We start from the raw sequence: 26,789 nt of genomic DNA, 5'->3' as shown, positions 1-26,789 counted from the left end.
CTAGTCTTATACTCGAGTCAATAAGTTTTCCCAGTTTTTTGGGGTAAAATTAGGGGCCTCGGCTTATACTCGAGTATATACGGTAATGGACAAGCAGTATATTTGACCCTGTAACTTTCCAAAACCCAATAAAACCTATACATGGGGGGTACTGATTTACTAGTAAGACATTTCTGAATACAAATATGTATGTTTTATTGCAGGAAAACCGAACAGTATTCTGACATTAACAGTTAAATTGCAATGCAGAAATTGAAAAATAACAAGATTTCTTAATTTTCTCAAGTTTTTTAGATTTTATTCATGTAAAATGGAGTTCCATATATGAATGTTTGATATGAAATGAAAGCTCTGTTTCCCCTGAACAAAATGATATATAATAAGTGTGGGTGCACTTAGTATTAAAGAGGTAAATTATTGTTGTACATATAGTAAAATTCTGTGGTTTGTTTAAATTTTTGGGGGGTCAACTTGTACACTTGGCTGCGGTCTTAAGGGGTTAATGTTTCCAAGCACTATATCTTTACTGCAAAAGTTCTTGTAAATATTTGTGTATCACAATTTTATTCTATAGATATATTATATAAAGCACAACACTTTGCATGTATGTAAAGGATCTTCATATATTATATATATATATATATATATATATATATATATATATATATATATATATATTCCAACAAAGAACAGCTGCTCACCGGTCTTATAAAAGTCCAAAATTTTTTAGATAAAGTTTAAAAGAGACCAACGTTTCAGTCCCAGCTCGGGACTTTCCTCAGGGTAACAGAACAGTATTTAATGTAATCGCAAAACAGACAATATATAGGTAGTAAGTAATTAGATAAAACTCACCCAGGTGCAGTGAATGTCTAACAGCCGTGTAACGGAGCACTTCCGGGTATGCGTGCGCATACAACAATGAACTCCGCCCCCTTACTTGCACGTGATACGTCCGGAATTCGCAAAAATGTGTATATGGTTGCTAAGCAACCATCCGTGCCCGGACACTGCGATCTTAGTGTAGGTGAAGTGTTTACCTTAAACAGGGTGATTATAGAGAGAAAATGTATGTGTGCATAACACTGAAAAGAGTGTCTATTCTGCTATAATATAGGATATTCTCATTTAGCCCTTTCGGTGCCAGAGTGCCCAACTGGTATATCCAAAATGCTTCCTTTTGGAGCAGCCTCCGTCCTCTATTGCCACCCCTCTTTGGACAGGGTATGTGGTCTATACTCACAAATTTGAGAGAGGATAATGGATGTCCCTTCTCCAAAAAAATGTTTGGATGGAGATATAGATATAGATATAGATATACATACACACACACACACACACACACCTATCCACATGTCCCGCACTCACTGCTCCCGGTCTTGTTAATGCCTCGGTGCAAACTCCGACCATAAGTATATATAGGTTCTTGTTGAAGTGCACTCACAGGACTCAATAATATTTCTAAACGTGCTGTTTATTCAAGCATCAAGTAATACAAAGAAGTGTCGACGTTTCAGTCCTTGCCGGACTATTTCCAAGAGTTTATTTCTTCAGTTCTGTTTGGCACGGTTTATCACCTGTTTTGTCCTCCCCTCTACCCAGCACTGGGATATCCTTGCCCTTCTCACAGGATCAATATTAAGTTTTGCCCTAATTATTTTATCTCATTGTAGGACCATGCAAGCAAGGGTTCCCACAACCAAAAAGAGTCTTAATAAAAACACTGTTTTTGGTTAAAGAAGCCAGTTCGTTAGAAATATCAAAAGAGGTATAGAGTTTCCATCAACTCTGCTAGCACAATGCAAAGATTAAAGTTTATGTTCTTTATATAAGTTAATTATGTGTACAATGACAGGTACACTTTAATCCCGTCTTTGCAGTCACCCTCCTTGCTTAAACTTTAAACAAATTATCTAGAGAGCTGCCATTCTCCTCAAGTGAACTTACTCCATGCACTCTTCTCTGCATCCTAAGTCACATTACGTAGCTCTGTATAAAACCAGCCAATGAAGAACAAGAGAGCTTGACTGACAGATGCCCACACCAACAGCAGTTCAGAGGAATGGCTGGCATTACGCAGGGACTAATGATATTTCTATTTATCAATTAACCCCTTAAGGACCGGACTGTTTTTGCGATGTTGTACATTTGCGACCAGGCATCTTTTTGACACTTTTGTGGTGTTTGGCTGTAGTTTTCCGCTCTCATTTACTGTTCCCATACAAATTATATATTGTTTTTTCCAGGACAAAAGGGGCTTTCTTTACATACCATTATTTATATAATCTCGTGTAATTTAATTTAAAAAAAAAAAAAAAAATGAAAAAATATGATGAAAAATTGAAAAAAAAATACATGTTTTTTGACTTTTATGTGAAAAATCTTTTACTCATCTACAAAAGCGAATGAAAAAAAAACTGCTAAATAGATTCAAAATGTTGTCCTGAGTTTAAAAATACCCAGTGTTTACATGCTTTTTGCATGTTATAGGGCTATAAGTACAAGTAGGATATTGCGGTTTCAAAACATACATTTTTAAAATGTATCAATAGTGACATTGTAACACTATTATCTGTCATAAATCTCTGAATACCACCCCACATGTACATATTTTTTTTTTAAAGTAGACAACCCAAGGTATTCAATATGGGGTATGTCCAGACTTTTTTAGTAGCCACTTAGTCGCAAACACCGGCCAAAGTTAGCGTTCATATTTGTTTGTGTGTGAAAAAAGTAAAAAACTAAATTGAACGCTAATTTTGGCCAGTGTTTGTGACTAAGTGGCTACTAAAAAAGACTGGACATACCCCATTTGCAATACCTTGGGTTGTCTTCTTTTGCAAATGGTATGTCATCATGGGGGTAATTCTCATTCCTCGGCTACCATATGCTCTCAAAGGCAACGTAACCAACTTGGCCATTTTCAATGTAAAAATATTTGACCCATATATTTGACCCTGTAACTTTCAAAAATGCTATAAAACCTGTACATGGGGGGTACTGTTATACTCAGGAGACTTTGCTGAACACAAATATTAGTGTTTCAAAACTTGAAAATGTATCACAACAATTATATCATCAGTAAAAGTGCTGTGTGTGTGAGAAAAAAAAAAAAAGTCACTTTCACTGACAATATCATCGCTGTGATATGATTTACTGTTTTGAATCACTAATATTTGTGTTCAGCGAAGTCTCCCGAGTAAAACAGTACACCCCATGTACAGGTTTTAGGGTGTCGTATAACGTTACAGGGTAAAATACAGTGCTAACAAATTAAATTCTCTGGACTTTCGACCTGGGTTGGCAGGCAGGTCCCTTAAATTGCAATCAATAAAATTACTTAATTATGTAAAAATATTACATAAATACGCACGTAGAATTTAAATATATATGCATATTTATATATTTGAAGTCTACGTGTATATTTATATAATTACATATGTAATTTTGTATATGGACATTTGTATATTTTGTATTCTTTTTATTTATTTATTTATATATACATAGATATATATATATATACACAATTTCATTCTAAGTGTATTTTGATATTAATATATATTAATATCAAAATACAGTTAGAATAAAATTTCATTCAGAAATATTTTTTTTTTAATTTTTATTATTATTTTTAAATTTTTTATTTAATTTAAATTACTTATTTGTATTTTATAATAATATATATACACACACAATATATAGTTATATATATATATATATACACACACACACACGTGTGTAATTTAATTATAAGTGTATTTTTATATTAATATATGTACATATTAATATAAAAATACACTTAGTATGACATTATATATATATATATATATATATGATATATAGACGTATAATATATATACATATATACATATATACATATATACATATATACATATATATACACACATACATACACACACACACACACACACACACACACACACACACACACATATAATTATTATTTTTATTTATTATTTTTTTTTAGGATTTTACACTGGCAGGGAGACTGCCTGTCAGCACATACAGTCCCCCTGCAGGCAGACACATGGACACCTATTGTGACCATGTGGTCGCCCTGTTGGGCGATCACATGGCCACAGGGGTCCTAATCCGCCATGGGGAGACTGTCTGGGCTGCAGGCAGTCTCCCCACAACGGGAGCACCGCCGATCGCCGCCGGGGGAACGACAGTGATCAGGTAAGTACATTGGACCGTTAGGACGGTTCAGGACCGTCACCGGTCAGCAACGCAAAAATGCCGATGACGGTCCTGAACCGTCCTCGGTCCTTAAGGGGTTAAGCTAAAGAGTTTCTTACTGAGAAATTTTAAGTTTTCCTTTTTCTGTAATTCTATTAAAATCTTTGTACAGTTCTTCGGTTTTGCAGCCAGCAGTGAATGAGTTAATTTCATCAAGCGTCTGAGTAATTAACCCTCAATATACCAATGTCTTGCCCATTTGCAAGATGCCGCATGAAATAGTAATTTATGTGGCTAAAAATCTCCACCCTCAGTTTGTACGTACACATAGCATAAATAAGATTGCTTTTCTAGAACAGCTAGGTAATGGCAATGACAGCTTTGTTACAATGTGATTATGACATTATCCTACTCAGACATGTCCTGACAAGTATTTGGTAAACCAGCCTAGAGCACTGACCGACACATCGCTTATTCTCCTTGAGAAAATATGTCACTCTTCAAACACGGCTTTTTTTTTGGTTTAACAAAAGTCAAGAGGAAAAACAAAACAAAAACACAAAAACTGACAACTGTCCAGTTGGGCTACTGTGTTGGCTAAAAGTGGGAATAAAAAAGATTTTCAAATTGTAGAATGCAAAAATGTCCAAGAGAACATGGCTATAAATGACAAACCACCTTAAAAGTTTGCCTAAATGAGGTAAACCCAGGTTTTCTACCAATATAATAAAAGTTTAAATCACTTGACAAATGCTTTTGGAGATAGTGTTAACAATAAAAGCTTTTTATAATTGGCTAACCTTTCAAGAACATACCAAATCAGGTCTGCACATTTTAAGAAGTCACTTTCATGAAGTGACAGTCTCCAGTCTCAGTAAAGAGTCCTTAAATACTTCTTTACAGTGTGACAAACGCTCCTTCCCACAAATTCCTGGAGGAGTGTGTAAGCTGGCCTCCTGCCCACGGACTATGGTCCAGGTCGGAGACTCCGTTCGGGAGTTACCCTGCCCAGCCGCCATTAGTAGCTCTCCCTCTGTGCCCCTGGTTCGACACTTTCCCTTCATTCGAATGGAACAGGCTAGCTCCCTGGTGGCCATCCGCATGAACAAATCCATGAATGGTTCTCAGCCGGGAGCACAAGGGAACTAATTTAGGCATGAGGACTTTGTGGTTTCCAGTCACCTCATCGGTACTTGGTCACGAATGTTATGGAACGGTTTTCAGCATGAGGTGACCATTCGGTTCCTGGACAACTTGATCCGGGGTTTTGAACCACTTTGCAACCCACCAGCAGAGCGTTTTTTGGAGGGGAGGTACTGGAGACTACGGGTAACAAACGCTACCCGAGAGACAGATGTAGCACCCTGTATTCTGACCCCAGGAGCTCCAGAAAGTTGACTGGCAAAAAGCACACATTGTTCTCCAACTGTTTTGGGTATAGGACAACGTGTGCAGCCGGTCAGAACTTTGTCATGGTGGTGTTTCCTCTATACTGCATGGATCCGAGCGCTATTTGGACGATCAGATCAGGGTGCTTGGGGATGTATGACATTTTGGGTTATTATATGCTTTGGGGTACTTTTATGTTTTGGGCTCTCTATTCCTGGGAGATAATTAGCTGATCGGTCTTTTACTCCATTATCTCCCTGGCCCAGAGATTCATGGGAGGGGCTTGCATTGTATTGTTTGTAGATCCCCTGCTGGGGTCTGTGCATAAAAGGCAGAGCTTGGCTCATTAAAATCACTGGTCCCAGAACTATAGGTCATCTAGTTACTAGGAGGGGAGAGGACTAATCACTGCTCAGCACCTTGTTCCAGCTTGTGGAGGATTTGGCTGGTTAAGTGTTTGTGTGTAGTCCAGTCCCTGGGAGGGAATAGAGCTAATCCCCAATCCTGTTCCAGGACAGAGTGGTTTCAGAAGGACCCCAGTCAAGCCACGGTGACTTGGGTAGAAGCACTGAAGTTCCCAGGTTCCAGCTAGGAAGCGATCATTGACGGAGGTACCCATCCAGGGTACAGGGAGCTCCGCTACACATAGTACCATAAAAAATGCATGAATAGTTATGGCAGTTTTCCACCAATTAAGGCTCCCTGATCACACACAGTCCGGCCCCTTTTAGAGGTGTGGCCAGAACAGAGATTACACAATTCCTTGTCATACCCCTCATATCGTCAGTTGGGGTTCGATAAGCTAGAAGCAGTCAGCTAACAAACTCAACCAATCACAGTTGCCCATAGCTGCTCAGGCTGATACTTCCTTATTAGGCAAAGCGGCACAGAGTGGTGGGCTGCTGGCGACTAATTTTGCATTAAAACATAAAACAGTTGTATGAATGGATGAATGAAATTATGGCACCAGACCCTATAACTAGTTTAATGATGAAGCAGATACAGTGCTAAATTTGCCATTCAGCTATACAGCCATTGCATTGCAGGACCACCTAAAAAATTATTACAGTGAATCCATAAACTACAAAACCTGTGGATGACAAGTTCCACATCAAGCTAGTATACAATACAAATAAATACAATGTGATGGTAAAAAAAATAAAAAGAATTAAAAAAAAAATCAATAACTAATTTATAGCATAGAATATGTACTTAAATGAAAATTGCTTCCTCTGCCTTCAATAAGAATTCTAGAAATGGACCAAGTACCACAACCATCCTACTCCAAATTACACAAATGTCATTCCAAAACTCCTAGTGTACATGTATATGCTAACAACTGTAGGATGCCACTGTGTGCAGCTAATCAGATGGTCAATATGTGTGGTAAGCAAAGATTTTCAAAACATTAACATTTTATCTAATGCATGTGCTAGCAATGTAGAGATCTCACCATAATTTTTTTTTATTTTTTTTTAAATTGTAAGTGCACCCATCATGCCAAGTAAGACTTGACCTTTACAGAATGCTTGTTGCATGTGTAGGAAATATGAGATTTTAACAGAATTCATACATACAGTACACCATACCTACCACTAAAAATGGGTAAAATCAACTAAACATGGTTTCGTTTTTAATAGACTGTAAGGCAGCTGTTTCCAAATCAGTCCTCAAGGCACGCCTACCAGTCCAGGATTTAAGGATTACCCCAGGGCTCGACAAATACCACCAGCAAGGTCGCCATGGCGAATACTTGCTCTGGCGTCCGGGATTTGTCAGCCTTTTACGTAAAAGAGGCCAGCTCAGCAAACAATGGAGCCGGCTGCCCGCTCAGGAAGCTGTATAACCTGCCACACGCAGGAGGTATGGAGGTGACAGGCTGGGGCAGTGCGCGAGGGAGCGTTGTAGCCGCCCGGCTGCCCTGGGAGGTATGGAGGCGGCCAGCTCAGGAAGCTCATGGAGCTTTGTAGCCGGCCGCGGGCTGGGGCAGCGTGCGAGGGAGCAGTTTTCTTGCAGCTCCCTCGCACTGTGTAATGATGCCGGGAGCTGGAATATGAAGGCATCACTGCAGACAGTGTGAAGGAGCAGAGAGGAGCTGCAGGAAGATCACTGCTCCCTCGCACCCAGGAATATCAGCCCCACTGGACCCCAAGGAAAGTCCACTCAGTTCTCCCAAAGGTAGAGAGGATTAGAATTAAAAATATGTCGGTGTCTCTGTGGGGGTCCATCCGTTTAGGTACCTGCCCCCCTCCGATCACATGATTGGTGTTTTTACTTACCTTTTTTCCCCACACCGTGCTATTGTAACCGTGGCTGTTTTCCTTATTTACCACTACACTACACACTTAAAGCATAGAACTAACCATACAGATATCTTAGCCATAATTTTATATTAGTAAGAGATCCTCTATTTAACATATATAAATAATTGAGAATACAATATAAAATAAGGATTGTCTTGGAAGCAATAAAGTTTTGTCTTTTTAGATCTTTATTATAAAAAAAATATATAAATATAGACATATAAAATGTTCCATTTCTAACACCTTGTCAGTTTGAAATATCTGTTAAAGACAAAGTACAAGGTTTGAGGAATACAATATTTGCATTTTAAAACTTGTAATATTTGCATTTGCCCATAACACTAGTTTCGATGTTATTACGTATGTTCTCTATGGATATTACGCATGTTCTCTATGGGTAACATTCAGCGCCTCCATGCAGAGTACTGACACAGGACTCTAGTAGCCGTCTGAGTGACTGTCACTAGAGGTCTTTGTAGGCAGCAATGTAAAACACTGCCTTGTCTCTGAAAAGGCAGTGCGTACTTTGAAAAGGCTACAGGGACAGGCTATAGGCACCAGAACAACTACATTAATCCTTAGTGGTTCTGGTGATTAGTATCCCATATTCCACAGAACTGGGTAATCCCTAAATCCAGGTCGGTAGGTGTACCTTGAGAACTGATTTGGAAACCACTGCTATAAGGCAACAAAATGGGACACAGAGTTTTCAAACATATTCAAATAGTCCAAAGACAAGATATTCTACCCTAAAGAGGGGGACCTAGAGAAAATACTCGCTGTTGTCAAAACTAGACTGCATGTAACACATGCAAATTAGAGCAACCAAGGCTAGCCGTCATCCCACTCCTGTTTTACAGCCAATTAATATTGTCATACACAGTGGAGCATTGCACACAGGTGAAAGGACTGTTGTACATAATACAACAGAGAAACATTTAGAGCTGCAGGTCTAGATTAATAAAATGGCCTTTAGATGTGGCATAAAACAAATGCTTTTCAGCTGCAGTGTAACAACTTTATGATCATTAATCATCCTCAAAGAAAGTATCTGCTGAACATCAATAATTGTGGTTTCTCAATATATGGCACAGTTTCCTGTTGGCTACCACTAGAATATGCAATATTTTGGTACTAAAAAATTATCTTCCAGTTTACTCAAAAATATTAGAAAATGGGCCAATGATAAACATATGTTAATTTATCAGACATCCCATTTGTCTTGATGTAGCATCCCTTTCAATCAGTCTTGACACAGTGGAGACAATGCACAAACTAACCAAGGACATGCTATACCAAGTAAGGTTAAATATCTAGAGTGAGTTGCCTACACCAAAGAATATGAAGGGTGAAGGATTTTAAGCAAAAATAGATTAGTTGGAGAAAGAAAAAAAAAAAAAACGTGCTTGCCAGTTCTCCAGCTGATCAGTTACTAAACAGTTATTTGTGTCTCCACTCCCACAGAATTCTCATAAAATAGAACTACAGTATCAAAGCAATTCCAGTGTTTGAGCAAACAAATAATTACTAGTGTTTTTTTCATTTCAGAAATCAGCAACACTGAATGTTACCAATATTCAGATTTTTAAGAATTAGAGAGAGAGATATATCTATATATCCTCTCACCTGACCCTCAGCAGTACAAGTGTTTTAGAAGTATGTAGAATGTAGAGCTTTCACACACAGCGATCCTCAACAGTACCTCACTTTTCTACCGAAAGGATTCATGATAACATGCACGAAGACAGAACTGATTGTTTCAAAACTGGGAGCTGTAATTTATGTAGAAATTACATCAGAAAGTAACTGGTTTCTTTCAAAATTATATTTAAGATTTAGAAAATGAAAGCACAATTAATTCCAGTCTTGGTATAGCCATAAGACGCACTGCAAATTAATTTAATTTAAATGGAAACAGTTGGGATTATACATTAAACTAAAATTTTAGAAAATGAAATACAAATTACAAAAACTCAGAAGACAGAAATAGCCAAAATTAGGCTACAGTTGAAGTGGAGACATTTTCCAGAGCAGCAATTTTTCGAGTTAGTATCAAATTAAATGTTTATCTTTTATACATATTTCTTAAATATAGTGGATAAGTTATCATGGTTAGAATTCAAGAAAAAGGCAGAGTACTCCTTTAAAACGTTGGCACAGGTAGATCAACCAGTCCCTGTCGTCATGATTCATTATTCCAGTCCATACTCATGTGAGATCTCAGGACTTAGATGCCCAATTTCCTAAACAGTCGATAACATAAAATAATAAGTTGGATATAAATATATGGTTAAGCACAAGGGTACTTATATGGTAATTCAGACAGATGCCAATATAATCATTATACAGTGTATTATAAACACATAACCTACACACTGGGACAACGTTAATTCTTTACTATCCGTGGGGGATTAGGAAGTCTGTTTAAGATGCAGTCACAATTGCAAATGGCTACTAATAGCAGCTGCAGCCATGCAAAAACAAAAACACCTGCCTTTAATTTGAATAAAGGTAATTTTCAAGATGATCCTGCATACATATGATGCATAAAATCACATTAACCAGTTGTTCCAAGAAAGTCTTTTTAATGGTTTGCTTGTGACCTTGCCTTTATAAGATGATCGATGCAGCCAATTTCACATGTGTAATCTTGCTTACATGCAGAATATTTCTCTTATATTACAGGTTAGTTAGAAATAAATTCTCCTTAACGCTAGTGTTCCAAAATACTGTTAGCACAATAGAAAGGAGATATATATCTTAATATATTAAAAACCAAAAAGGAAAAAAATAAATTGTGATTGAAAACCCCTTCCACCTGAAGTTTGTGGATAGTTAATACAATGTTAAACAAAAATCTGCACACCAGTCAAGCCGTTGAACACATTACTTGCACTTACATCATTGGCCTTCACTTGTGTGCCAACATATAAAACTAGATCAGGGGTAGGCAACCTTTTAATAGTACTGTGCCAAAACAAAATCTTGAAGTCTCTTGGTGTGCCGGCCCTATTTAATTGTTTAAATTGAGGTGTGTATGTTTTGTAATGCTGGTGTTATTTATGGGTGTTGCAGTTGCTTTGCAGTATTGTATTTGTGCGTATGTGGGCTGTTATGTATATATTCATGTGTAGTTTGTGGTATTGTGTGTGATACTTATGAATGTGGGCAATGTATGGAGTAGCTCGTATAATTGTATGTGTAGATGTTATGTCACATTGTGAGTTTGGTGTATATGTGTGGGGTTCTTGTGGTATTGCATGCAAATTATGTGTGCATGTATGTAGATTGTCATGGGTGTTGTGTTTGTTGGGACTGTGTGTGTGGACCATTCGTATGAGGAGGAGACCTCTTCTGCAGCTCTGGAATATCTAGGAGGTTAAGCCAGGTACAGCAGGCCAGATACAGGTCAAGACAGTAGCTACAATAGCTGCTGCAGGCTGTATTCTTGTTCACAAGTGCTGGGATAAAGTTTTTTTTTAGATCACTTCCTCTAAATGCTGCAATGCATAAATTGAGGATTGTCCCTCACCACCTGCAATCACCGCTTGGTTTGCATTAGCAGATACCTGAAGCGGCACTGGGACTCCTCATAGGTCAGAACCTGTGTGGCTCTAGCAGCCTTGAGTGCCCTGCCATCCAAACGCACTTTACGTGCTAAAAGGTTGCTGACCCCAGAACTAGATGATAAAAAGATCAACATTGCGTAGCAACTATCTTCACACAGAAACTTTAACTACAAGCTCCTCACACAGCAATTGCTGGCAGGTATTCTACATTAATAAACATCAAATTTAGTTTGCATGTGTATAATTGTAGCAATATCCACCTGGCTGTCCAGCATATTCCCCGCTCATTGTTTTCCCCATAGACTTTCATGTGAATTAAAACATTCGTCTAACTGTTACCATAAACTGTACTGAAATACTTCATTCACCATACGAACACAAACTACCGAACACCGGACCACCTTGATGCATAAGTGTGACTTCAATTAACCTCCCAATTCGTTTTTATTGCCTCTTGTGGTAAACTCACGAACACTTTGTTAAGTCCCTGGGTGGCCGATATTTAGGGAGTTTGACACATGCCGGCGGCCATCTTAAACTCCCGAACAGCTGTGTTTTGCCGTTGAGTGTCTGGAACTAAAATCGGACACTCGACTAAGCAAACACCACTGAGACCTCCAGATTCCCATAGATTTGGGACTCTCACACTAATAGGACCTTTGATGACTTATGTTTAAGCCCCCCTATGCCCATTATAGGTGCAGGGTGCATATTCTTATTTGTTAAATGTTTTGTATGCCCTCCTGATGCTCTGTACCAACTAAGTTGATTTGGCTGTGGAGTCTGTTGCAGCACTATCTGCTGGATGTGAAGATCTTGCAATCGTTATGTGCAGCGCCACATGTTGGTTGCAACCATTTTGTGCACTACATGAATAGCAAGACAAGACTTTGTAATTTGTATATTTAAATAGATTTGCATACAATGGTTTCTGCAAGCAGTGTACATATTTCCTGTTAATCGTGTTCCCTACCACTTTATAAATGTTATTGTGTTATCATGACTGCCTGTATGATTTCGTTATATGTATTGGATAGTGTGTTGCCATAAGTTTAATGTAATGTGGATAGGGACTAGTCCAGTTTACTTTGCACGGGGATCCCAGTAAGTATTTGAACAGGCTGGCTGCACTCGACACGGATTCCCGGGACTAATTAAGAAGAGGCTAGGCCTGAGAGCCACCAGCGCCTTTGTAAAGTGTGAAGTCAGCGTAGGCAGATGTGTCAATAACCAGCCTGTCATTAACAGAATAAGCAAAGGCAGAGGGGATACCTGCCTGGAAAAGTAGAAAAGTTACTCAGAGACCTCAGTCAAGCTTCGGCGACAGGGTCCCTGATACGTGCATTGGCGGAGATGCTCAGTCAGAGTACAAGCGCTGTCACTATATTGTCACATGACAAATCTTAAAAGTAAACTTGTGCACTACGTTGGAATAAAAAATAAAATTACAACTCAAAACACTGAAAAATTTAGGAAGCACTACACTTTTCTATACAAATCAACTTTTGTAAACACTGCAAGATTTGAAGCTTCTCATCTTGACATTTGCCATTACAAATGAAAATTGATGAAAAGAAAATAATAATATGTATCTTATTATGCATGCAGAAAAATATCTCCCGATGCTTTACATGCCTTCGGCACAGCTCATTTTAGCTCGGGGCAAGTATTACTCCCATCCTGTCAAAACACAGCAACGGTGACATCTCACAAACACACCCCCCCCCCCCCCCAAAAAAAAAAAATACATGACAAGTAACAATACTGTTTTGACATATTTTACTCAGATGTAACGTTACAGACTGGGAGTGGTCAAAGGTGGATCCCCAGCTATGGCTCATACCTATTGGCCATTCCTGCTACACATTGTATTTTGGTACTGTCAGATTGTGTTATAGAATTATACTTCCCGTGACCTGGTGGTACATGTAACAGAGTCTGACACACACTACCAATACATTTCAAAGAAGGCCAGCTGCACATCAGACTATGCTCGTGTGTAACATACTGAATTAAATAACACTAGCAGCTAGTCTTTATAAAGTGCCAACATATTTACCAAACCTGCTCATTGTGTCATAATATATCTAATTAGGCTAAGCCATACCCAGTGTGCCCCTCCCCTCTATGCCCAGTGTGACCCCCTCCCCATGCCCAGTGTGCCCCCTCCCCCAGTGTCCCCCCCTATGCCCAGTGTGCCCCCCCCCATGCCCAGTGTGCCCCCCTATGCCCCCTCCCCATGCCGTGTGCCCCTATGCCCAGTGTGCCCCCTCCCCATGCCCAGTGTGCCCCCTATGCACAGTGTGCCCCCTCCCCCATGTCCAGTGTGCCCCCTATGCCCCCTCCCCCATGCCCAGTGTGCCCCCCATGCCCGGTACTCACGCAGTTTCTTCCACATAGCATGGTGACAAGCCACGAAGCCCTTGCGGATGGCGGCGCACACCTCCTCCGACTCCTGGGACATGAATCCTTTCTGTTTGCGGATGAAGCCCCACAGGTGATCCCGAGCGAAATGCGCGGCTTCCCGGCCGCCGTGTCCGTCACAGACCGCGAAGAAAGCCACGGACTGCCTGCCGGAGCCCTGCTCACCGCCCGGGGACACAGCCCGGCTCTCGGGCCCCTGCTCCCGGGGGCCCCCCTCCTGCTCCTCCTCCATCCAGGACAGCTCGCCCTCCCCGGGCTCCGGCTCCACCAGCACCTGGGTGACATCCTCCATGTACTTCCTGCCGCCCTGGTCGGAGGAGACGCTGACCCGCAGGGTGAAAGCACTCATCCTGGTTACCGCTCCTTTGTTACCGCCGGTGAGAGCAATCAATGTCAGCGCGGTCCCGCCGGTCCGAGCGGGAGCTGTGTTTCAGGCAGCGGGTGCGCGGTCACAGTGTGAGTCTGTCCGGTGCCCGCCGCCCGCGCCTCTTATTGTTTATTTTGCTCTCAGTCCGGACCTGTCCTGGTGCCCGCGCTGCCGTGACGTCACTAACTGAAGTTGATCGACGCTCAGCTGTCCGGGCAGTACACAGCGCGCGGCCGCCCTCCCTGCGCACTGCGCGTGCGCACTGACTCCCAGCCGGCGCTGCGGCCGCCATCTTGGAAACTGGCAGTCGAGGACAGCCCTCTGTACAGCGCAGAACGTTTAAAACGTTCTGGAACTTTCCAGGCATCCATCTTTGTTAGGGGGAAACAGAAAAATTGCCAAATACAGCCTTTCTGATAATGCCCAAAGCCTTCTCCTCTGTTTTGTTCAGACCAATTCTTGAACATGGCGATGCTGTTTTGGATAAAATTTGCAGAATTGGAAACATATTTCAACTCAGGATTAGGGGGGAGGGGCGTTCATCAAACTGCTAAATGTCACAAAATAAAAACCCACTGTTGAAATGAGCAGGGCTATTCACCAAATCTGAATGACAGGGTGATTAAACCTTAATAGCAAACAATAGTCAATGACTACACCTGTCAAGCTGCAACACTACTGAATTTGAGAATATTTCAGTATTAGAGGGACGCTCAAGGCACCAAAACAACTTTATCTAAATTAACTCTTACTACAAGGGGATAAACTGTTATTGACCGGTTTAACTTCTAAGTTGCCTCCAGCGGTGATGTCCACTCCCATCCCCCTGCCAGCCAAATCTGGCTTCTGAAATGTCACTTTCAATAAGTGCTGAGTGTGATGTAGATTAATTTAGAAATAAACAAATATGTTTAAATGTCTATCTGTTCCTGTCCAAATCTGAGATGATTAAATTGCGTATACGCAGAAGTAAGTTCACACTGACACATGCAGTTCAGGTTAAAAATAACTTCAGAAAATTTAATGGCATCTGGCAAAAAACAGGCTTGCAGGCCCTTATAAGAGCAGAATGACATCATCATTGAATATCAGATAATAACGAATAAACATCATTAATTGGATTAAATGTTAAGTGGCTATGTCAATGTGCACCCATCAATATTATTAATTGGCTCAGGGATTTGAGTGACTAGCTAGGTGTCCTCCCACCGGGAGGTGGTATTGTTCTGGACACGGGTGTGGACAGATGGCTCAAGCGCCATCTCTCCCAGCATGAGGCTTACTCGGTGGGAAGGGGGGCTTGAGCGTCATTTTGGGCAGTTAGTGATGTCAGACTCGTGGTCAGGTGCATGGTTCTTTTATGAATAGAACATTTCATTAGGCCGGCGTTCTCATGGCCTTCAGATTATACTATGTTGCAAATTACAGGAGATTCAGCAATTCCGGAGTTAGTCATGTCTTTATAGAAAATACAGTCTCTATTCATTACACTAAATGCTGTTAGGAAATTCTGTCATGTAATGTGGACAAAATGGAGGGTCTGTCATGTAATGTGGGTTAAAATGGAGTTAGTGCAAAAATTCAGACACAGGTTCAATACAGGTTTTTAATAATTCTACATCAGTCCCCCCTATGAAATGTTAGATTCTAAAAGATAAACTTTATTGGTTAGTTCCAGAAGACATGTTAGCCCAAAGGCACAAAACCCTATGAAGTAACGGTTCTTAAAGTCTTCTTAGTTCTTCAGAGGGACATCATAAAATAGACAAGCTTACATTACCATATGGACTTGTGTTATCTGGAGTATAGGCACAACAAGTCATGGTGACAGGTAAACGTTGTTGGTTGCAATAGATATAATAAATGCAAATCAAAATATTATTATTAGCAGTGACGGTTGGGAAAATGGACTCAAACTTTTCTATAACTGCAAAATCATCTGGTACCCCCCCTTGGCACACCTATGGCATCAATATATATATATATATATGTGTCAAACTTTCGCTTTAGATGGGTGCTCCTCTTTATGTTCTGAAGCATGAATGTGGTGTGTCAAGAGTACCTTGTCATGTATTATGTGTATGGACATAATAACCTTGGCTAGGGCACATTTGCTTATGCATCGTAGTATTAAACCTGTCCCACACTACATCAGTGTAGGTGGACTCGGATCATTTAGTCAATATTAATATCACCACAAACTCAGGATGGGCAAATAATCCTGAGGAAGCTTGGCGTTTGGATCTCTTTAGCTTCACGAGGTCTCCTTTTGGGGTCCTCGGCTTTCCATCGATGGCAGGTGGTCAGGCATTATTATGGCCATCAACCACCTACTTGTTGATATCTTTTTGTTTTCTAACAAGTCATTTTTCCTTTAGAGTCAAAAGTTTGTCAAAATCAACAAATGTTACTTCCCATGTTGCAGAGAGAGTCTTGAATCTGGAACAGTGAATCCACTGAGTGATATCTGCAACTTTCACAATGCACTATTGGGTATATGGTCTTGGTTGTCACATTGATGACCGGCTAGGCTTCTGGCCATCCTGACAAAATGTCTATTATAACTAGTGCATATTTGACCCGGCAGCTCTTTGGCACCTGGATATAGTCACTTGTGTTCTTGAAAGGAATAGTGAGAGTTAGCTAGGTGCTTAGGATTCTCCTCCTCTTCTGCCTGAGCTGTCCTTGGCACAAATAACACAGGATCGGCAGTAACTGATGATTAGAGGAGTAATTCTAGGTGCTTTAGAGTATTTAGAGATCAAAGAGTTCATGAGGGTCTTGGATAGGTATAAAGTTCCATGGGCCCACTGCCCAGTACATGTTTTTGGGTAAACAGAGCTTGAGAGTGTTGGAGTACAGCCCGTCTTCAAGGGTTGCCCCTTTCTGTTTTTCCAGCTTTGTATTTCTTCAGGGTCAGCAGCTGCTTGTCATTCTTTCAGAAGCTTGAGATCTGTGGGTAGGATCTACATGGTGAGTATAGAAGTTTCTTCAGCGGACACCCTTCTGTCCACTTCCCTTGGTGCACTTGTGGCTTGGTTGGCAGCTTTTGGTCAGCTGAGTGGTGCTTCTTATCTTCCAGATTGATCCAAAATAATGTGCTGCACCCAGGGCATATCTTGAGTGTAGGTATTGGCATGTCTTCCTTCAGGCATTTTGTATGCCACTGAGAAGGCTGTCAATTCAGCGTCTTGAGCAGATGTGGGTGAGGAAAGTGAAGATGCTTGACGTACCTGATCTTCTGTAGCAACAGCAAATCCAGTATGGTACCTTTCCTCTTTATCCGCAAACAGAGTGGAGTCAGGATCTGGTAAAGCTACTGCATGCTCTGTTGAAAGGTGTCTTGTTTCTTCTTTCATCTGTCCAAAGCAACCATGAGGAGCAGTAAAAGAGGTTTCCTCACCTATTTCTGTGTGAGATTGGGGGGTATTTGTCTTTCTATTTACAGTTCTCTTGCTGACCCCCCCTCTGTAGAGAGTTGTAAATTGATTGTTAGTGTTTCATGTTTTGTTCTAATGAGTCAGGTTCCTTTCATGAGATTTCTGGGGACTTAGTGAAGAAAAACATGAGGGACAGCCACCTCCCTTACAGGTGTCTTACTTCCATGGGAATCTGGGTCAGGACCGCACTATTTCCTTGAGAGTGCCCAAAACAGTTCTTTCATGATGAAGTGCACCTCCACCAGTCTGAATAATTTTTCGTTAGAATAATTTTTCGTTAGTGTGGTATTCCCCCCTGGGAAGTGGCGGAAGAGTGGCCAGAGCAACTTTTCTTCAAAATATAATATTGTCAGGTAGAGGCAGAGTTGTCTATGAGCGGAGGAAATTGGTAAGGAATAAGAAGGGAGGAAGCATATAAAGGATATAGATATGGTAGTGGGGAGATGGAGGAATGAGTAGTGGATAGAGCGAGAGGGGAAGAAGGTAGAGTAGGAAGGACAGGGGAAGTAGGAAGAGGAGAAGGTGGAGTAGGAGGGAGGAGTAGGAGGAGAAAGTGGAGTAGAGGGAGGAGTAGAAAGAGGAGGGAGGAGTAAGAGCAGGAAGAAGGAGTAAGAGGAGGAGAAGGTGGAGTAGAGGGAGGAGGAGAAGGAGGAATAGAGGAGAAGTAGGAGGAGAGAGGAGAAGGTGGAGTAGAGGGAGGAGTAGGAGGAGAAAGTGGAGTAGAGGGAGGAGTAGAAAGAGGAGGGAGGAGTAAGAGCAGGAAGAAGGAGGAGGAGGAGGAGAAGGTGGAGTAGAGGGAGGAGTAGGAGGAGAAAATGGAGTAGAGGGAGGAGTAGAAAGAAGAGGGAGGAGTAAGAGCAGGAAGAAGGAGTAGGAGGAGGAGAAGGTGGAGTAGAGGGAGGAGTAGGAGGAGGAGTAGAGGAGAAGTAGGAGGAGAGAGGAGAAGGTGGAGTAGAGGGAGGAGTAGGAGGAGAAAGTGGGGTAGAGGGAGGAGTAGAAAGAGGAGGGAGGAGTAAGAGCAGGAAGAAGGAGTAGGAGGAGGAGAAGGTGGAGTAGAGGGAGGAGTAGGAGGAGAAAGTGGGGGACTGTAGATGAAGGGGAGGGATCGTGGAAGGAGTAAGCGGGGGTGGGCAGGTAAGGGAGCAGACAGGTGATGTAGCAATGGAGGATACATCAGAAATCAAGACTAGGTAGAAATGCAATGGAGGCTGCAAATAGCCCATGTACAACAACTATTAACTGGCCCTATGCTTTCCCTAGAGAAAAATAATAAAAGGCTAACATGCTCATCTTGTCTGCACAGGCCTCGAACGTTTCACTCCATGGGTGCCCCGCAGTGGCTAACCCACTACATCTCCCACACCAGACTTGTGCCCGTGGAGACAGACGCTATCCCTGACTCTCGTTCTTTATTTTATTTATATCTAACTTCTCAAAATGTAATTCTTACCTATATCACAAATATACATTATCACAATTTTATGTCTCGCAAATGGGATAAAATTTATTCTACTCTTCACTGATAATGTATTTTTAAAACATACAAAATAGACAAATAACATTGTCTTCTGCAAAATAAATGAAAAAGATAATGGAGATTTTGTTAGGCTTATAAATAGCTATACATTAATTCACATTTCTTGTTTTCCAGTGTCTGGCTGTTAATGACAATGCACAATGTAATAGAGCAGCAGGAAATGCTAGCAGAGTGCTTGGTTGCATAGGGAGAGGTATTAGCAGTAGGAAGAGGGAAATGCTCATGCCATTGTACAGAACACTGGTGAGACCTCACTTAGAGTACTGGATACAGTACTGGAGACCATATCTTCAGAAGGATATGGATACCTTAGAGAGAGTTCAAAGAAGGGCTACTAAACTGGTTCATGGATTGCAGGATAAAATTCACCAGGAAAGGTTAAAGGATCTTAACAGGTATAGCTTGGTGAAAAGACGAGACAGGGGAAATATGATAAAAGCATTTTAAATACATAAAGGGAAACAACACAGTAAAAGTGGAGACTATATTTAAAAGAAGGAAAACTACCATAACAAGAGGACATAGTCTCAAAAATAGAGGGACAAAGGTTTAAAAATAATATCAGGAAGTATTACATTACTGAGAGGGTAGTGGATGCATGGAATAGCCTTCCAACTGTAGTGGTAGAGGTTAACTCAGTAGAAGTGTTTAAGCATGCGTGGGATAGGCATAAGGCTAAGCACTTGCTGCTAGTAACAGATCTAGAATCAATACACTATAATGCCCAAAGTCTCAATTCCTATGCATATGCAATAATAAAATATCTGGGCTTACAACAAAAATTATGTTAGTCAGTCTTTAAACTTGGAGGCAAATACTATCCAATAAAGACAGATTAGAACACACTTCCACCTTATCCATTTGTTAATAGTTATGCTTATAATGTTAACTGGTTCCTTTTCAATTAGATCAAGACAATTTTTTTTATTTATTTTTTTAGACCAATCCTTAATTGTATCACCATTTGTTCAAGAAATCTTTGTTTATTAGAAACTTCTTTTAGTAAATGTTCTTTAAGATAACCCCTCTTCCAGCATGTTATCAATTTTTTTTTTACACAAAGTTAAAACACACTTGTTACTTACACGTGAATCGATACATATATATATTCTATCTACATATTAACCATCACTTGTCACAGACACTTTCCTGATATAGGGAAACTAATAGCAGGATTATTTTAGTAATTGTAACTTTTTTGTTCATAATATGTGGGAATTAAGGAAGACAGCATGTCTTAGGATAGGATGAGCGTGGTAGGAGTAGATCTCGTCAGCCATGGATGGCCAGAGTTGACATCACTAAGGGCAGAGTGAGGGCACTTAAGGACAACCTTCTTTTGTTCTAGGGGCCATTTTCTTTTAGGGCATTTCAGCTTTACACTTAATATCACCACAAACTCAGGATGGGCAAATAATCCTGAGGAAGCTTGGCGTTTGGATCTCTTTAGCTTCACGAGGTCTCCTTTTGGGGTCCTCGGCTTTCCATCGATGGCAGGTGGTCAGGCATTATTATGGCCATCAACCACCTACTTGTTGATATCTTTTTGTTTTCTAACAAGTCATTTTTCCTTTAGAGTCAAAAGTTTGTCAAAATCAACAAATGTTACTTCCCATGTTGCAGAGAGAGTCTTGAATCTGGAACAGTGAATCCACTGAGTGATATCTGCAACTTTCACAATGCACTATTGGGTATATGGTCTTGGTTGTCACATTGATGACCGGCTAGGCTTCTGGCCATCCTGACAAAATGTCTATTATAACTAGTGCATATTTGACCCGGCAGCTCTTTGGCACCTGGATATAGTCACTTGTGTTCTTGAAAGGAATAGTGAGAGTTAGCTAGGTGCTTAGGATTCTCCTCCTCTTCTGCCTGAGCTGTCCTTGGCACAAATAACACAGGATCGGCAGTAACTGATGATTAGAGGAGTAATTCTAGGTGCTTTAGAGTATTTAGAGATCAAAGAGTTCATGAGGGTCTTGGATAGGTATAAAGTTCCATGGGCCCACTGCCCAGTACATGTTTTTGGGTAAACAGAGCTTGAGAGTGTTGGAGTACAGCCCGTCTTCAAGGGTTGCCCCTTTCTGTTTTTCCAGCTTTGTATTTCTTCAGGGTCAGCAGCTGCTTGTCATTCTTTCAGAAGCTTGAGATCTGTGGGTAGGATCTACATGGTGAGTATAGAAGTTTCTTCAGCGGACACCCTTCTGTCCACTTCCCTTGGTGCACTTGTGGCTTGGTTGGCAGCTTTTGGTCAGCTGAGTGGTGCTTCTTATCTTCCAGATTGATCCAAAATAATGTGCTGCACCCAGGGCATATCTTGAGTGTAGGTATTGGCATGTCTTCCTTCAGGCATTTTGTATGCCACTGAGAAGGCTGTCAATTCAGCGTCTTGAGCAGATGTGGGTGAGGAAAGTGAAGATGCTTGACGTACCTGATCTTCTGTAGCAACAGCAAATCCAGTATGGTACCTTTCCTCTTTATCCGCAAACAGAGTGGAGTCAGGATCTGGTAAAGCTACTGCATGCTCTGTTGAAAGGTGTCTTGTTTCTTCTTTCATCTGTCCAAAGCAACCATGAGGAGCAGTAAAAGAGGTTTCCTCACCTATTTCTGTGTGAGATTGGGGGGTATTTGTCTTTCTATTTACAGTTCTCTTGCTGACCCCCCCTCTGTAGAGAGTTGTAAATTGATTGTTAGTGTTTCATGTTTTGTTCTAATGAGTCAGGTTCCTTTCATGAGATTTCTGGGGACTTAGTGAAGAAAAACATGAGGGACAGCCACCTCCCTTACAGGTGTCTTACTTCCATGGGAATCTGGGTCAGGACCGCACTATTTCCTTGAGAGTGCCCAAAACAGTTCTTTCATGATGAAGTGCACCTCCACCAGTCTGAATAATTTTTCGTTAGAATAATTTTTCGTTAGTGTGGTATTCCCCCCTGGGAAGTGGCGGAAGAGTGGCCAGAGCAACTTTTCTTCAAAATATAATATTGTCAGGTAGAGGCAGAGTTGTCTATGAGCGGAGGAAATTGGTAAGGAATAAGAAGGGAGGAAGCATATAAAGGATATAGATATGGTAGTGGGGAGATGGAGGAATGAGTAGTGGATAGAGCGAGAGGGGAAGAAGGTAGAGTAGGAAGGACAGGGGAAGTAGGAAGAGGAGAAGGTGGAGTAGGAGGGAGGAGTAGGAGGAGAAAGTGGAGTAGAGGGAGGAGTAGAAAGAGGAGGGAGGAGTAAGAGCAGGAAGAAGGAGTAAGAGGAGGAGAAGGTGGAGTAGAGGGAGGAGGAGAAGGAGGAATAGAGGAGAAGTAGGAGGAGAGAGGAGAAGGTGGAGTAGAGGGAGGAGTAGGAGGAGAAAGTGGAGTAGAGGGAGGAGTAGAAAGAGGAGGGAGGAGTAAGAGCAGGAAGAAGGAGGAGGAGGAGGAGAAGGTGGAGTAGAGGGAGGAGTAGGAGGAGAAAGTGGAGTAGAGGGAGGAGTAGAAAGAAGAGGGAGGAGTAAGAGCAGGAAGAAGGAGTAGGAGGAGGAGAAGGTGGAGTAGAGGGAGGAGTAGGAGGAGGAGTAGAGGAGAAGTAGGAGGAGAGAGGAGAAGGTGGAGTAGAGGGAGGAGTAGGAGGAGAAAGTGGGGTAGAGGGAGGAGTAGAAAGAGGAGGGAGGGGGGGGGCGTGGCTAGCCGTGCATGGAGTGAGTCGCACATAGCCGGAGCTCCGCGAACCCGGACCACATAGCCCCTTATAAATGCTACGTTTCACGCCTAATATGGGGAGAACGAAACGCCAGGGCACCCCAGGACCCTCAAGCACTAGCCCACCGAGGAAAAACACCGGACCGCTGGATGATTTCCTTGCTCACCCGGACGGCACCCGAGCCACAAAACACGCGGACAAAATGGCGGCCGTGCCTCCGGACCTGGACAATAACGCAGGCCTGGAGCCAGGCCCGGTGGGAAGTGACCAGTTATCTCGCATTACCGCAGAACTGGCCTCTATATCAGCCAACATGCTCTCCAAAAGCGACAAAACCGCGCTGGTGACGGAGCTGAGAGCGGCGATCAGAGAGGAAATCCAGGAGGTGCGCAGAGATCTCACTGCCCTGGAGGAAAGAGTTACGGAACTGGAAGGGGAGAATATTAGGGCCATCCAGCACTCCCAAACTGCCGATCATGCCACTGCTAGACAAGGCTCGGTTCTGCTCGACCTCCGTAGACAAGTGGAAGATTTGGACAATAGGGGGCGACGAAACAACATTAGAATCAGAGGCCTACCGGAGGCAGAGCATGAGAACCTGGACACAGCTCTCAAGCAGCTTTTTACCCATATTTTGGGTGCTGACGCCCCGGATGACTACCAGATTGAACGAGCCCACAGGGCCCTTCGCCCCCCTAGAAGAGATGGCCTTCCACGCGACGTCATTTGCTGCCTCCTGTCCTTCCAACTCAAAGACGCCATCATGAGGGCCGCACGTGCTCAGACTATCGTCTTTCAAGATGCTGCAGTCTCGCTCTACCAGGACCTGTCAGCCCTTACTCTCGACGCAAGGAGGGCGCTGCGGCCACTCACGCAAATTCTTCAGGAGAAACGCATACCCTACAAGTGGGGATTCCCCTTCAGCCTCCAAGCCAGACGGGGGAATACATGGTGCTCGCTGAGATGGCCTAACGACATACCCAGCTTCCTGAGATCGATGGACCTACCGCCGGTCACCATCCGCAACTGGATACTAGACCAGCCTCCACCACGCGCGGAGCACCCAGAGGTACCTGCGCAGCTCCGTAACCAGGCACGTAGAGACACACAACCTCTCCGATGGGGAGGCCCTAACGGGCCCGAAGAATAACCGCTCACGAGTCACCTCGGCCCCGGTGCCCCCTGCCCCCCCGTGACTGCTCCTGTAAGCGGACGTACCTGCCTAACGACATCGATAACAGCTAAGTACTCATTCTCCATTATACACGGGGTACACTATTATTTTCTGGCCCACGCAGGACACCGGGGCCTGGGGTCGGACACCTGGGGACACACAATGTAACGGGGGGGGATCTGACCTGGCCACGTTTTCTATAGCTTTTGGGTGGGGTACGGGTGCAGCCCCCCATAATATTGCTCCAGATCGGCCGCAACGAACTTCCTCATGACCGGGCAGCCGGAATACACCATTCCCCTCGACACCTGCTACCCCCAATGCCGGGACTTTGAACGCTACCCAGGGCCCAACAGACCACCCGCCCGGCTGCCCATGTCGGATTGCAAGCCTCCCCGATAATGATTAGAGCCCACGGGAACCGATTCCCTCCTCAGCTGTTAGACAGGGGGGACCCAGTACTAGGTTGGGGCTGGGTACTGGGGGGGGGGGGAGGGGGGGATTTGGATTTGTATGTTTATTGTTTATTGTATGTTTTATTGCATATCGACAGTTCTATTAATCATTATGTATGCTACCAGTCGTCTCGCTCCACCTGACACCTACTACCCACGCAGTTACCAAACGTGCCTCTAAACAATTGCTGGCCCGGCCCGACCCCGACACGCTCCCCAGACTGGAACCTGGGCGGCGGGTCCGCTCCTGGGCTGGGGGTTGGAGGGGGGTGGGGGACCTAGGGGAAGCTTTACCCACGCCTGCATATCTCAGGTGGCACATGGCGTGACATGTCAGCTAACGCACGCACCGCCCACGCTCTACCAGGCGCCACACAGTCCCGGACCAGCCTTTACACCCGCTACCGGACTGCCTATGCCCCCAACGACCAAGAGACAGGGCGGACCCCCCCCCCCCCCCCCTCTGACCAATGGCTAGGGTAGGGATACCAAATACACACGGGGAGCTTGATCTTGTCTTATTTGTTGTATATTCAATTGTTGTAAATAATAGCGAAATGTGATTTGAATGGTATGCTCACTGCAAACTACTGTACCCCCCGTTAGAATGTGTGCCTTAGAATGTGTGCCTTCTCTCGGCCCCGCCCATCGCCCCGTGCCCCCCTCTTTCTCCCCCCCCGGCCCGACCCAGCTGACCACTGTTACCATAGGGCCCAGACGTAAAGGCCACTTCGCCCACCCCGCACTCCTCGGGTCGCCCAGGAGAGGGCCCCCCCCCCCACACAGGGAAACACACTTGACGTGACCAGGCCTCACTACGACCCCCGCCATCCAATAGCCCTAATTGCCGACCTACACCGTACGAGCCCACATGGACACCTGCCTGCCCTTGGACAGACCGCCAACCCCACAACTGATGCCCCCCCTCTTGCACTGACCGGAATGACTCGTGAACGACATCCTAACCAACATGACGTGGTCCGGGGGACCGTGACACCCGGTACCACCAGACGGTTCTCACACACTCGACTTCCAGACCTCCCAGCAACTGACCCACCTGTATATAAGGTCCCCTTCTCTGGACCTAGGGCCAAGGTTGCCTATAACCCCTGACCCCCTACTAGGTGCCCCCCCTCCCAACCCCCCCTCCTTATCCCCCCCCTTCCCCTTTCCTCCCCCTACCACTCCCTAACCTACCCTCCCCATACCACCCCCCCATCGGAACCCCACTGCCCGACCCCCCCGCAGCTTGAGCCAGTGCCCAGCCATGGCATCGGGCTATCAGCCCGCACCTTTACTCCTTAGGACGCATAATGTCCGAGGTCTTAACACCCCCGAAAAGCGGAAACATCTACTACGCTCCCTCTGGGCTCAGAGGACCTCGGTGGCATTCATCCAGGAAACACACCTGAAAGGAGGGGACGCCCCCCTGATCAGGGATAAACGATACCCCCTAGGCTACTATGCCAACCACCCCGACGCCAAACGCGCAGGGGTCGCCATTATTTTCTCCCATAACACCCCTTTCACATTCACCGCCTCACAGGCAGACCCCTTGGGTAGATATATATTTGTTAAAGGCGAAATTGCCGACCATAAGTATACCTTCGCTACGGTATACTGCCCTAATAAGGGACAACACCGGTTCTTGACTAAAACCCTCACGCTTTTAGACAAATTCCGAGAGGGCACGCTGATTCTGGCCGGAGACCTCAACATTCCACTGGACCCACGGATGGACTCGTCCATGGGTACCAGCGCCATTCCCCTACACTGTATACGCCAGGCTAAACAATCCCTGGCTAAATCAGGCCTAATTGACTGCTGGAGGGTGGTGCACCCAGAGGACAGAGATTACACTTGCTACTCGGCCGCCCACGCCAGATATAGTAGAATAGATTACATCTTCCTCGCGCAGGAATACCTCCCCTTCCTAATGGACTCCTCCATTGGCATACAACATGACTCAGACCACGCGCCGGTCCAGGTTACCCTCAAATCGCCGCTTTTTAAACCCAGGGAACGCCACTGGAGACTTAACGAGAATGTATTGACGGATGAAGACACCACCGCACGCGTAGCCCAAATACTGACCCAATATTTTGACGAAAATGACACGCCAGACGTCGCCCCCCTCACTATCTGGGAGGCACATAAATGTGTCATACGGGGACACCTGATTAGTCTATGCACCCAGAGGAAGAGGGAACATACCGCTAAGATACAAGACCTGACACGCGAAATAGCTTCCCT

General features: G+C 43.5%; 1 protein-coding gene across 1 annotated transcript in view; it reads right to left on the bottom strand.

Annotated features, from left to right (window-relative positions):
* Window positions 1–14,442, bottom strand: part of PPM1D (protein phosphatase, Mg2+/Mn2+ dependent 1D) — a 43,756-nt gene extending 29,314 nt beyond the window's left edge. Inside the window, exon 1 of the mRNA XM_063455116.1 lies at window positions 13,844–14,442. Within this exon, the coding sequence (XP_063311186.1) occupies window positions 13,844–14,234 (391 nt within the window). The 5' untranslated portion in view covers window positions 14,235–14,442. The remainder of the gene's footprint in view (window positions 1–13,843) is intronic.
* Between the last annotated feature and the right edge of the window lie 12,347 nt (window positions 14,443–26,789).

Source organism: Pelobates fuscus, chromosome 1 (assembly GCF_036172605.1).
Source record: "Pelobates fuscus isolate aPelFus1 chromosome 1, aPelFus1.pri, whole genome shotgun sequence".
NCBI lineage: Eukaryota > Metazoa > Chordata > Amphibia > Anura > Pelobatidae > Pelobates > Pelobates fuscus.
This window is presented reverse-complemented; position numbering and strand designations above follow the sequence as displayed.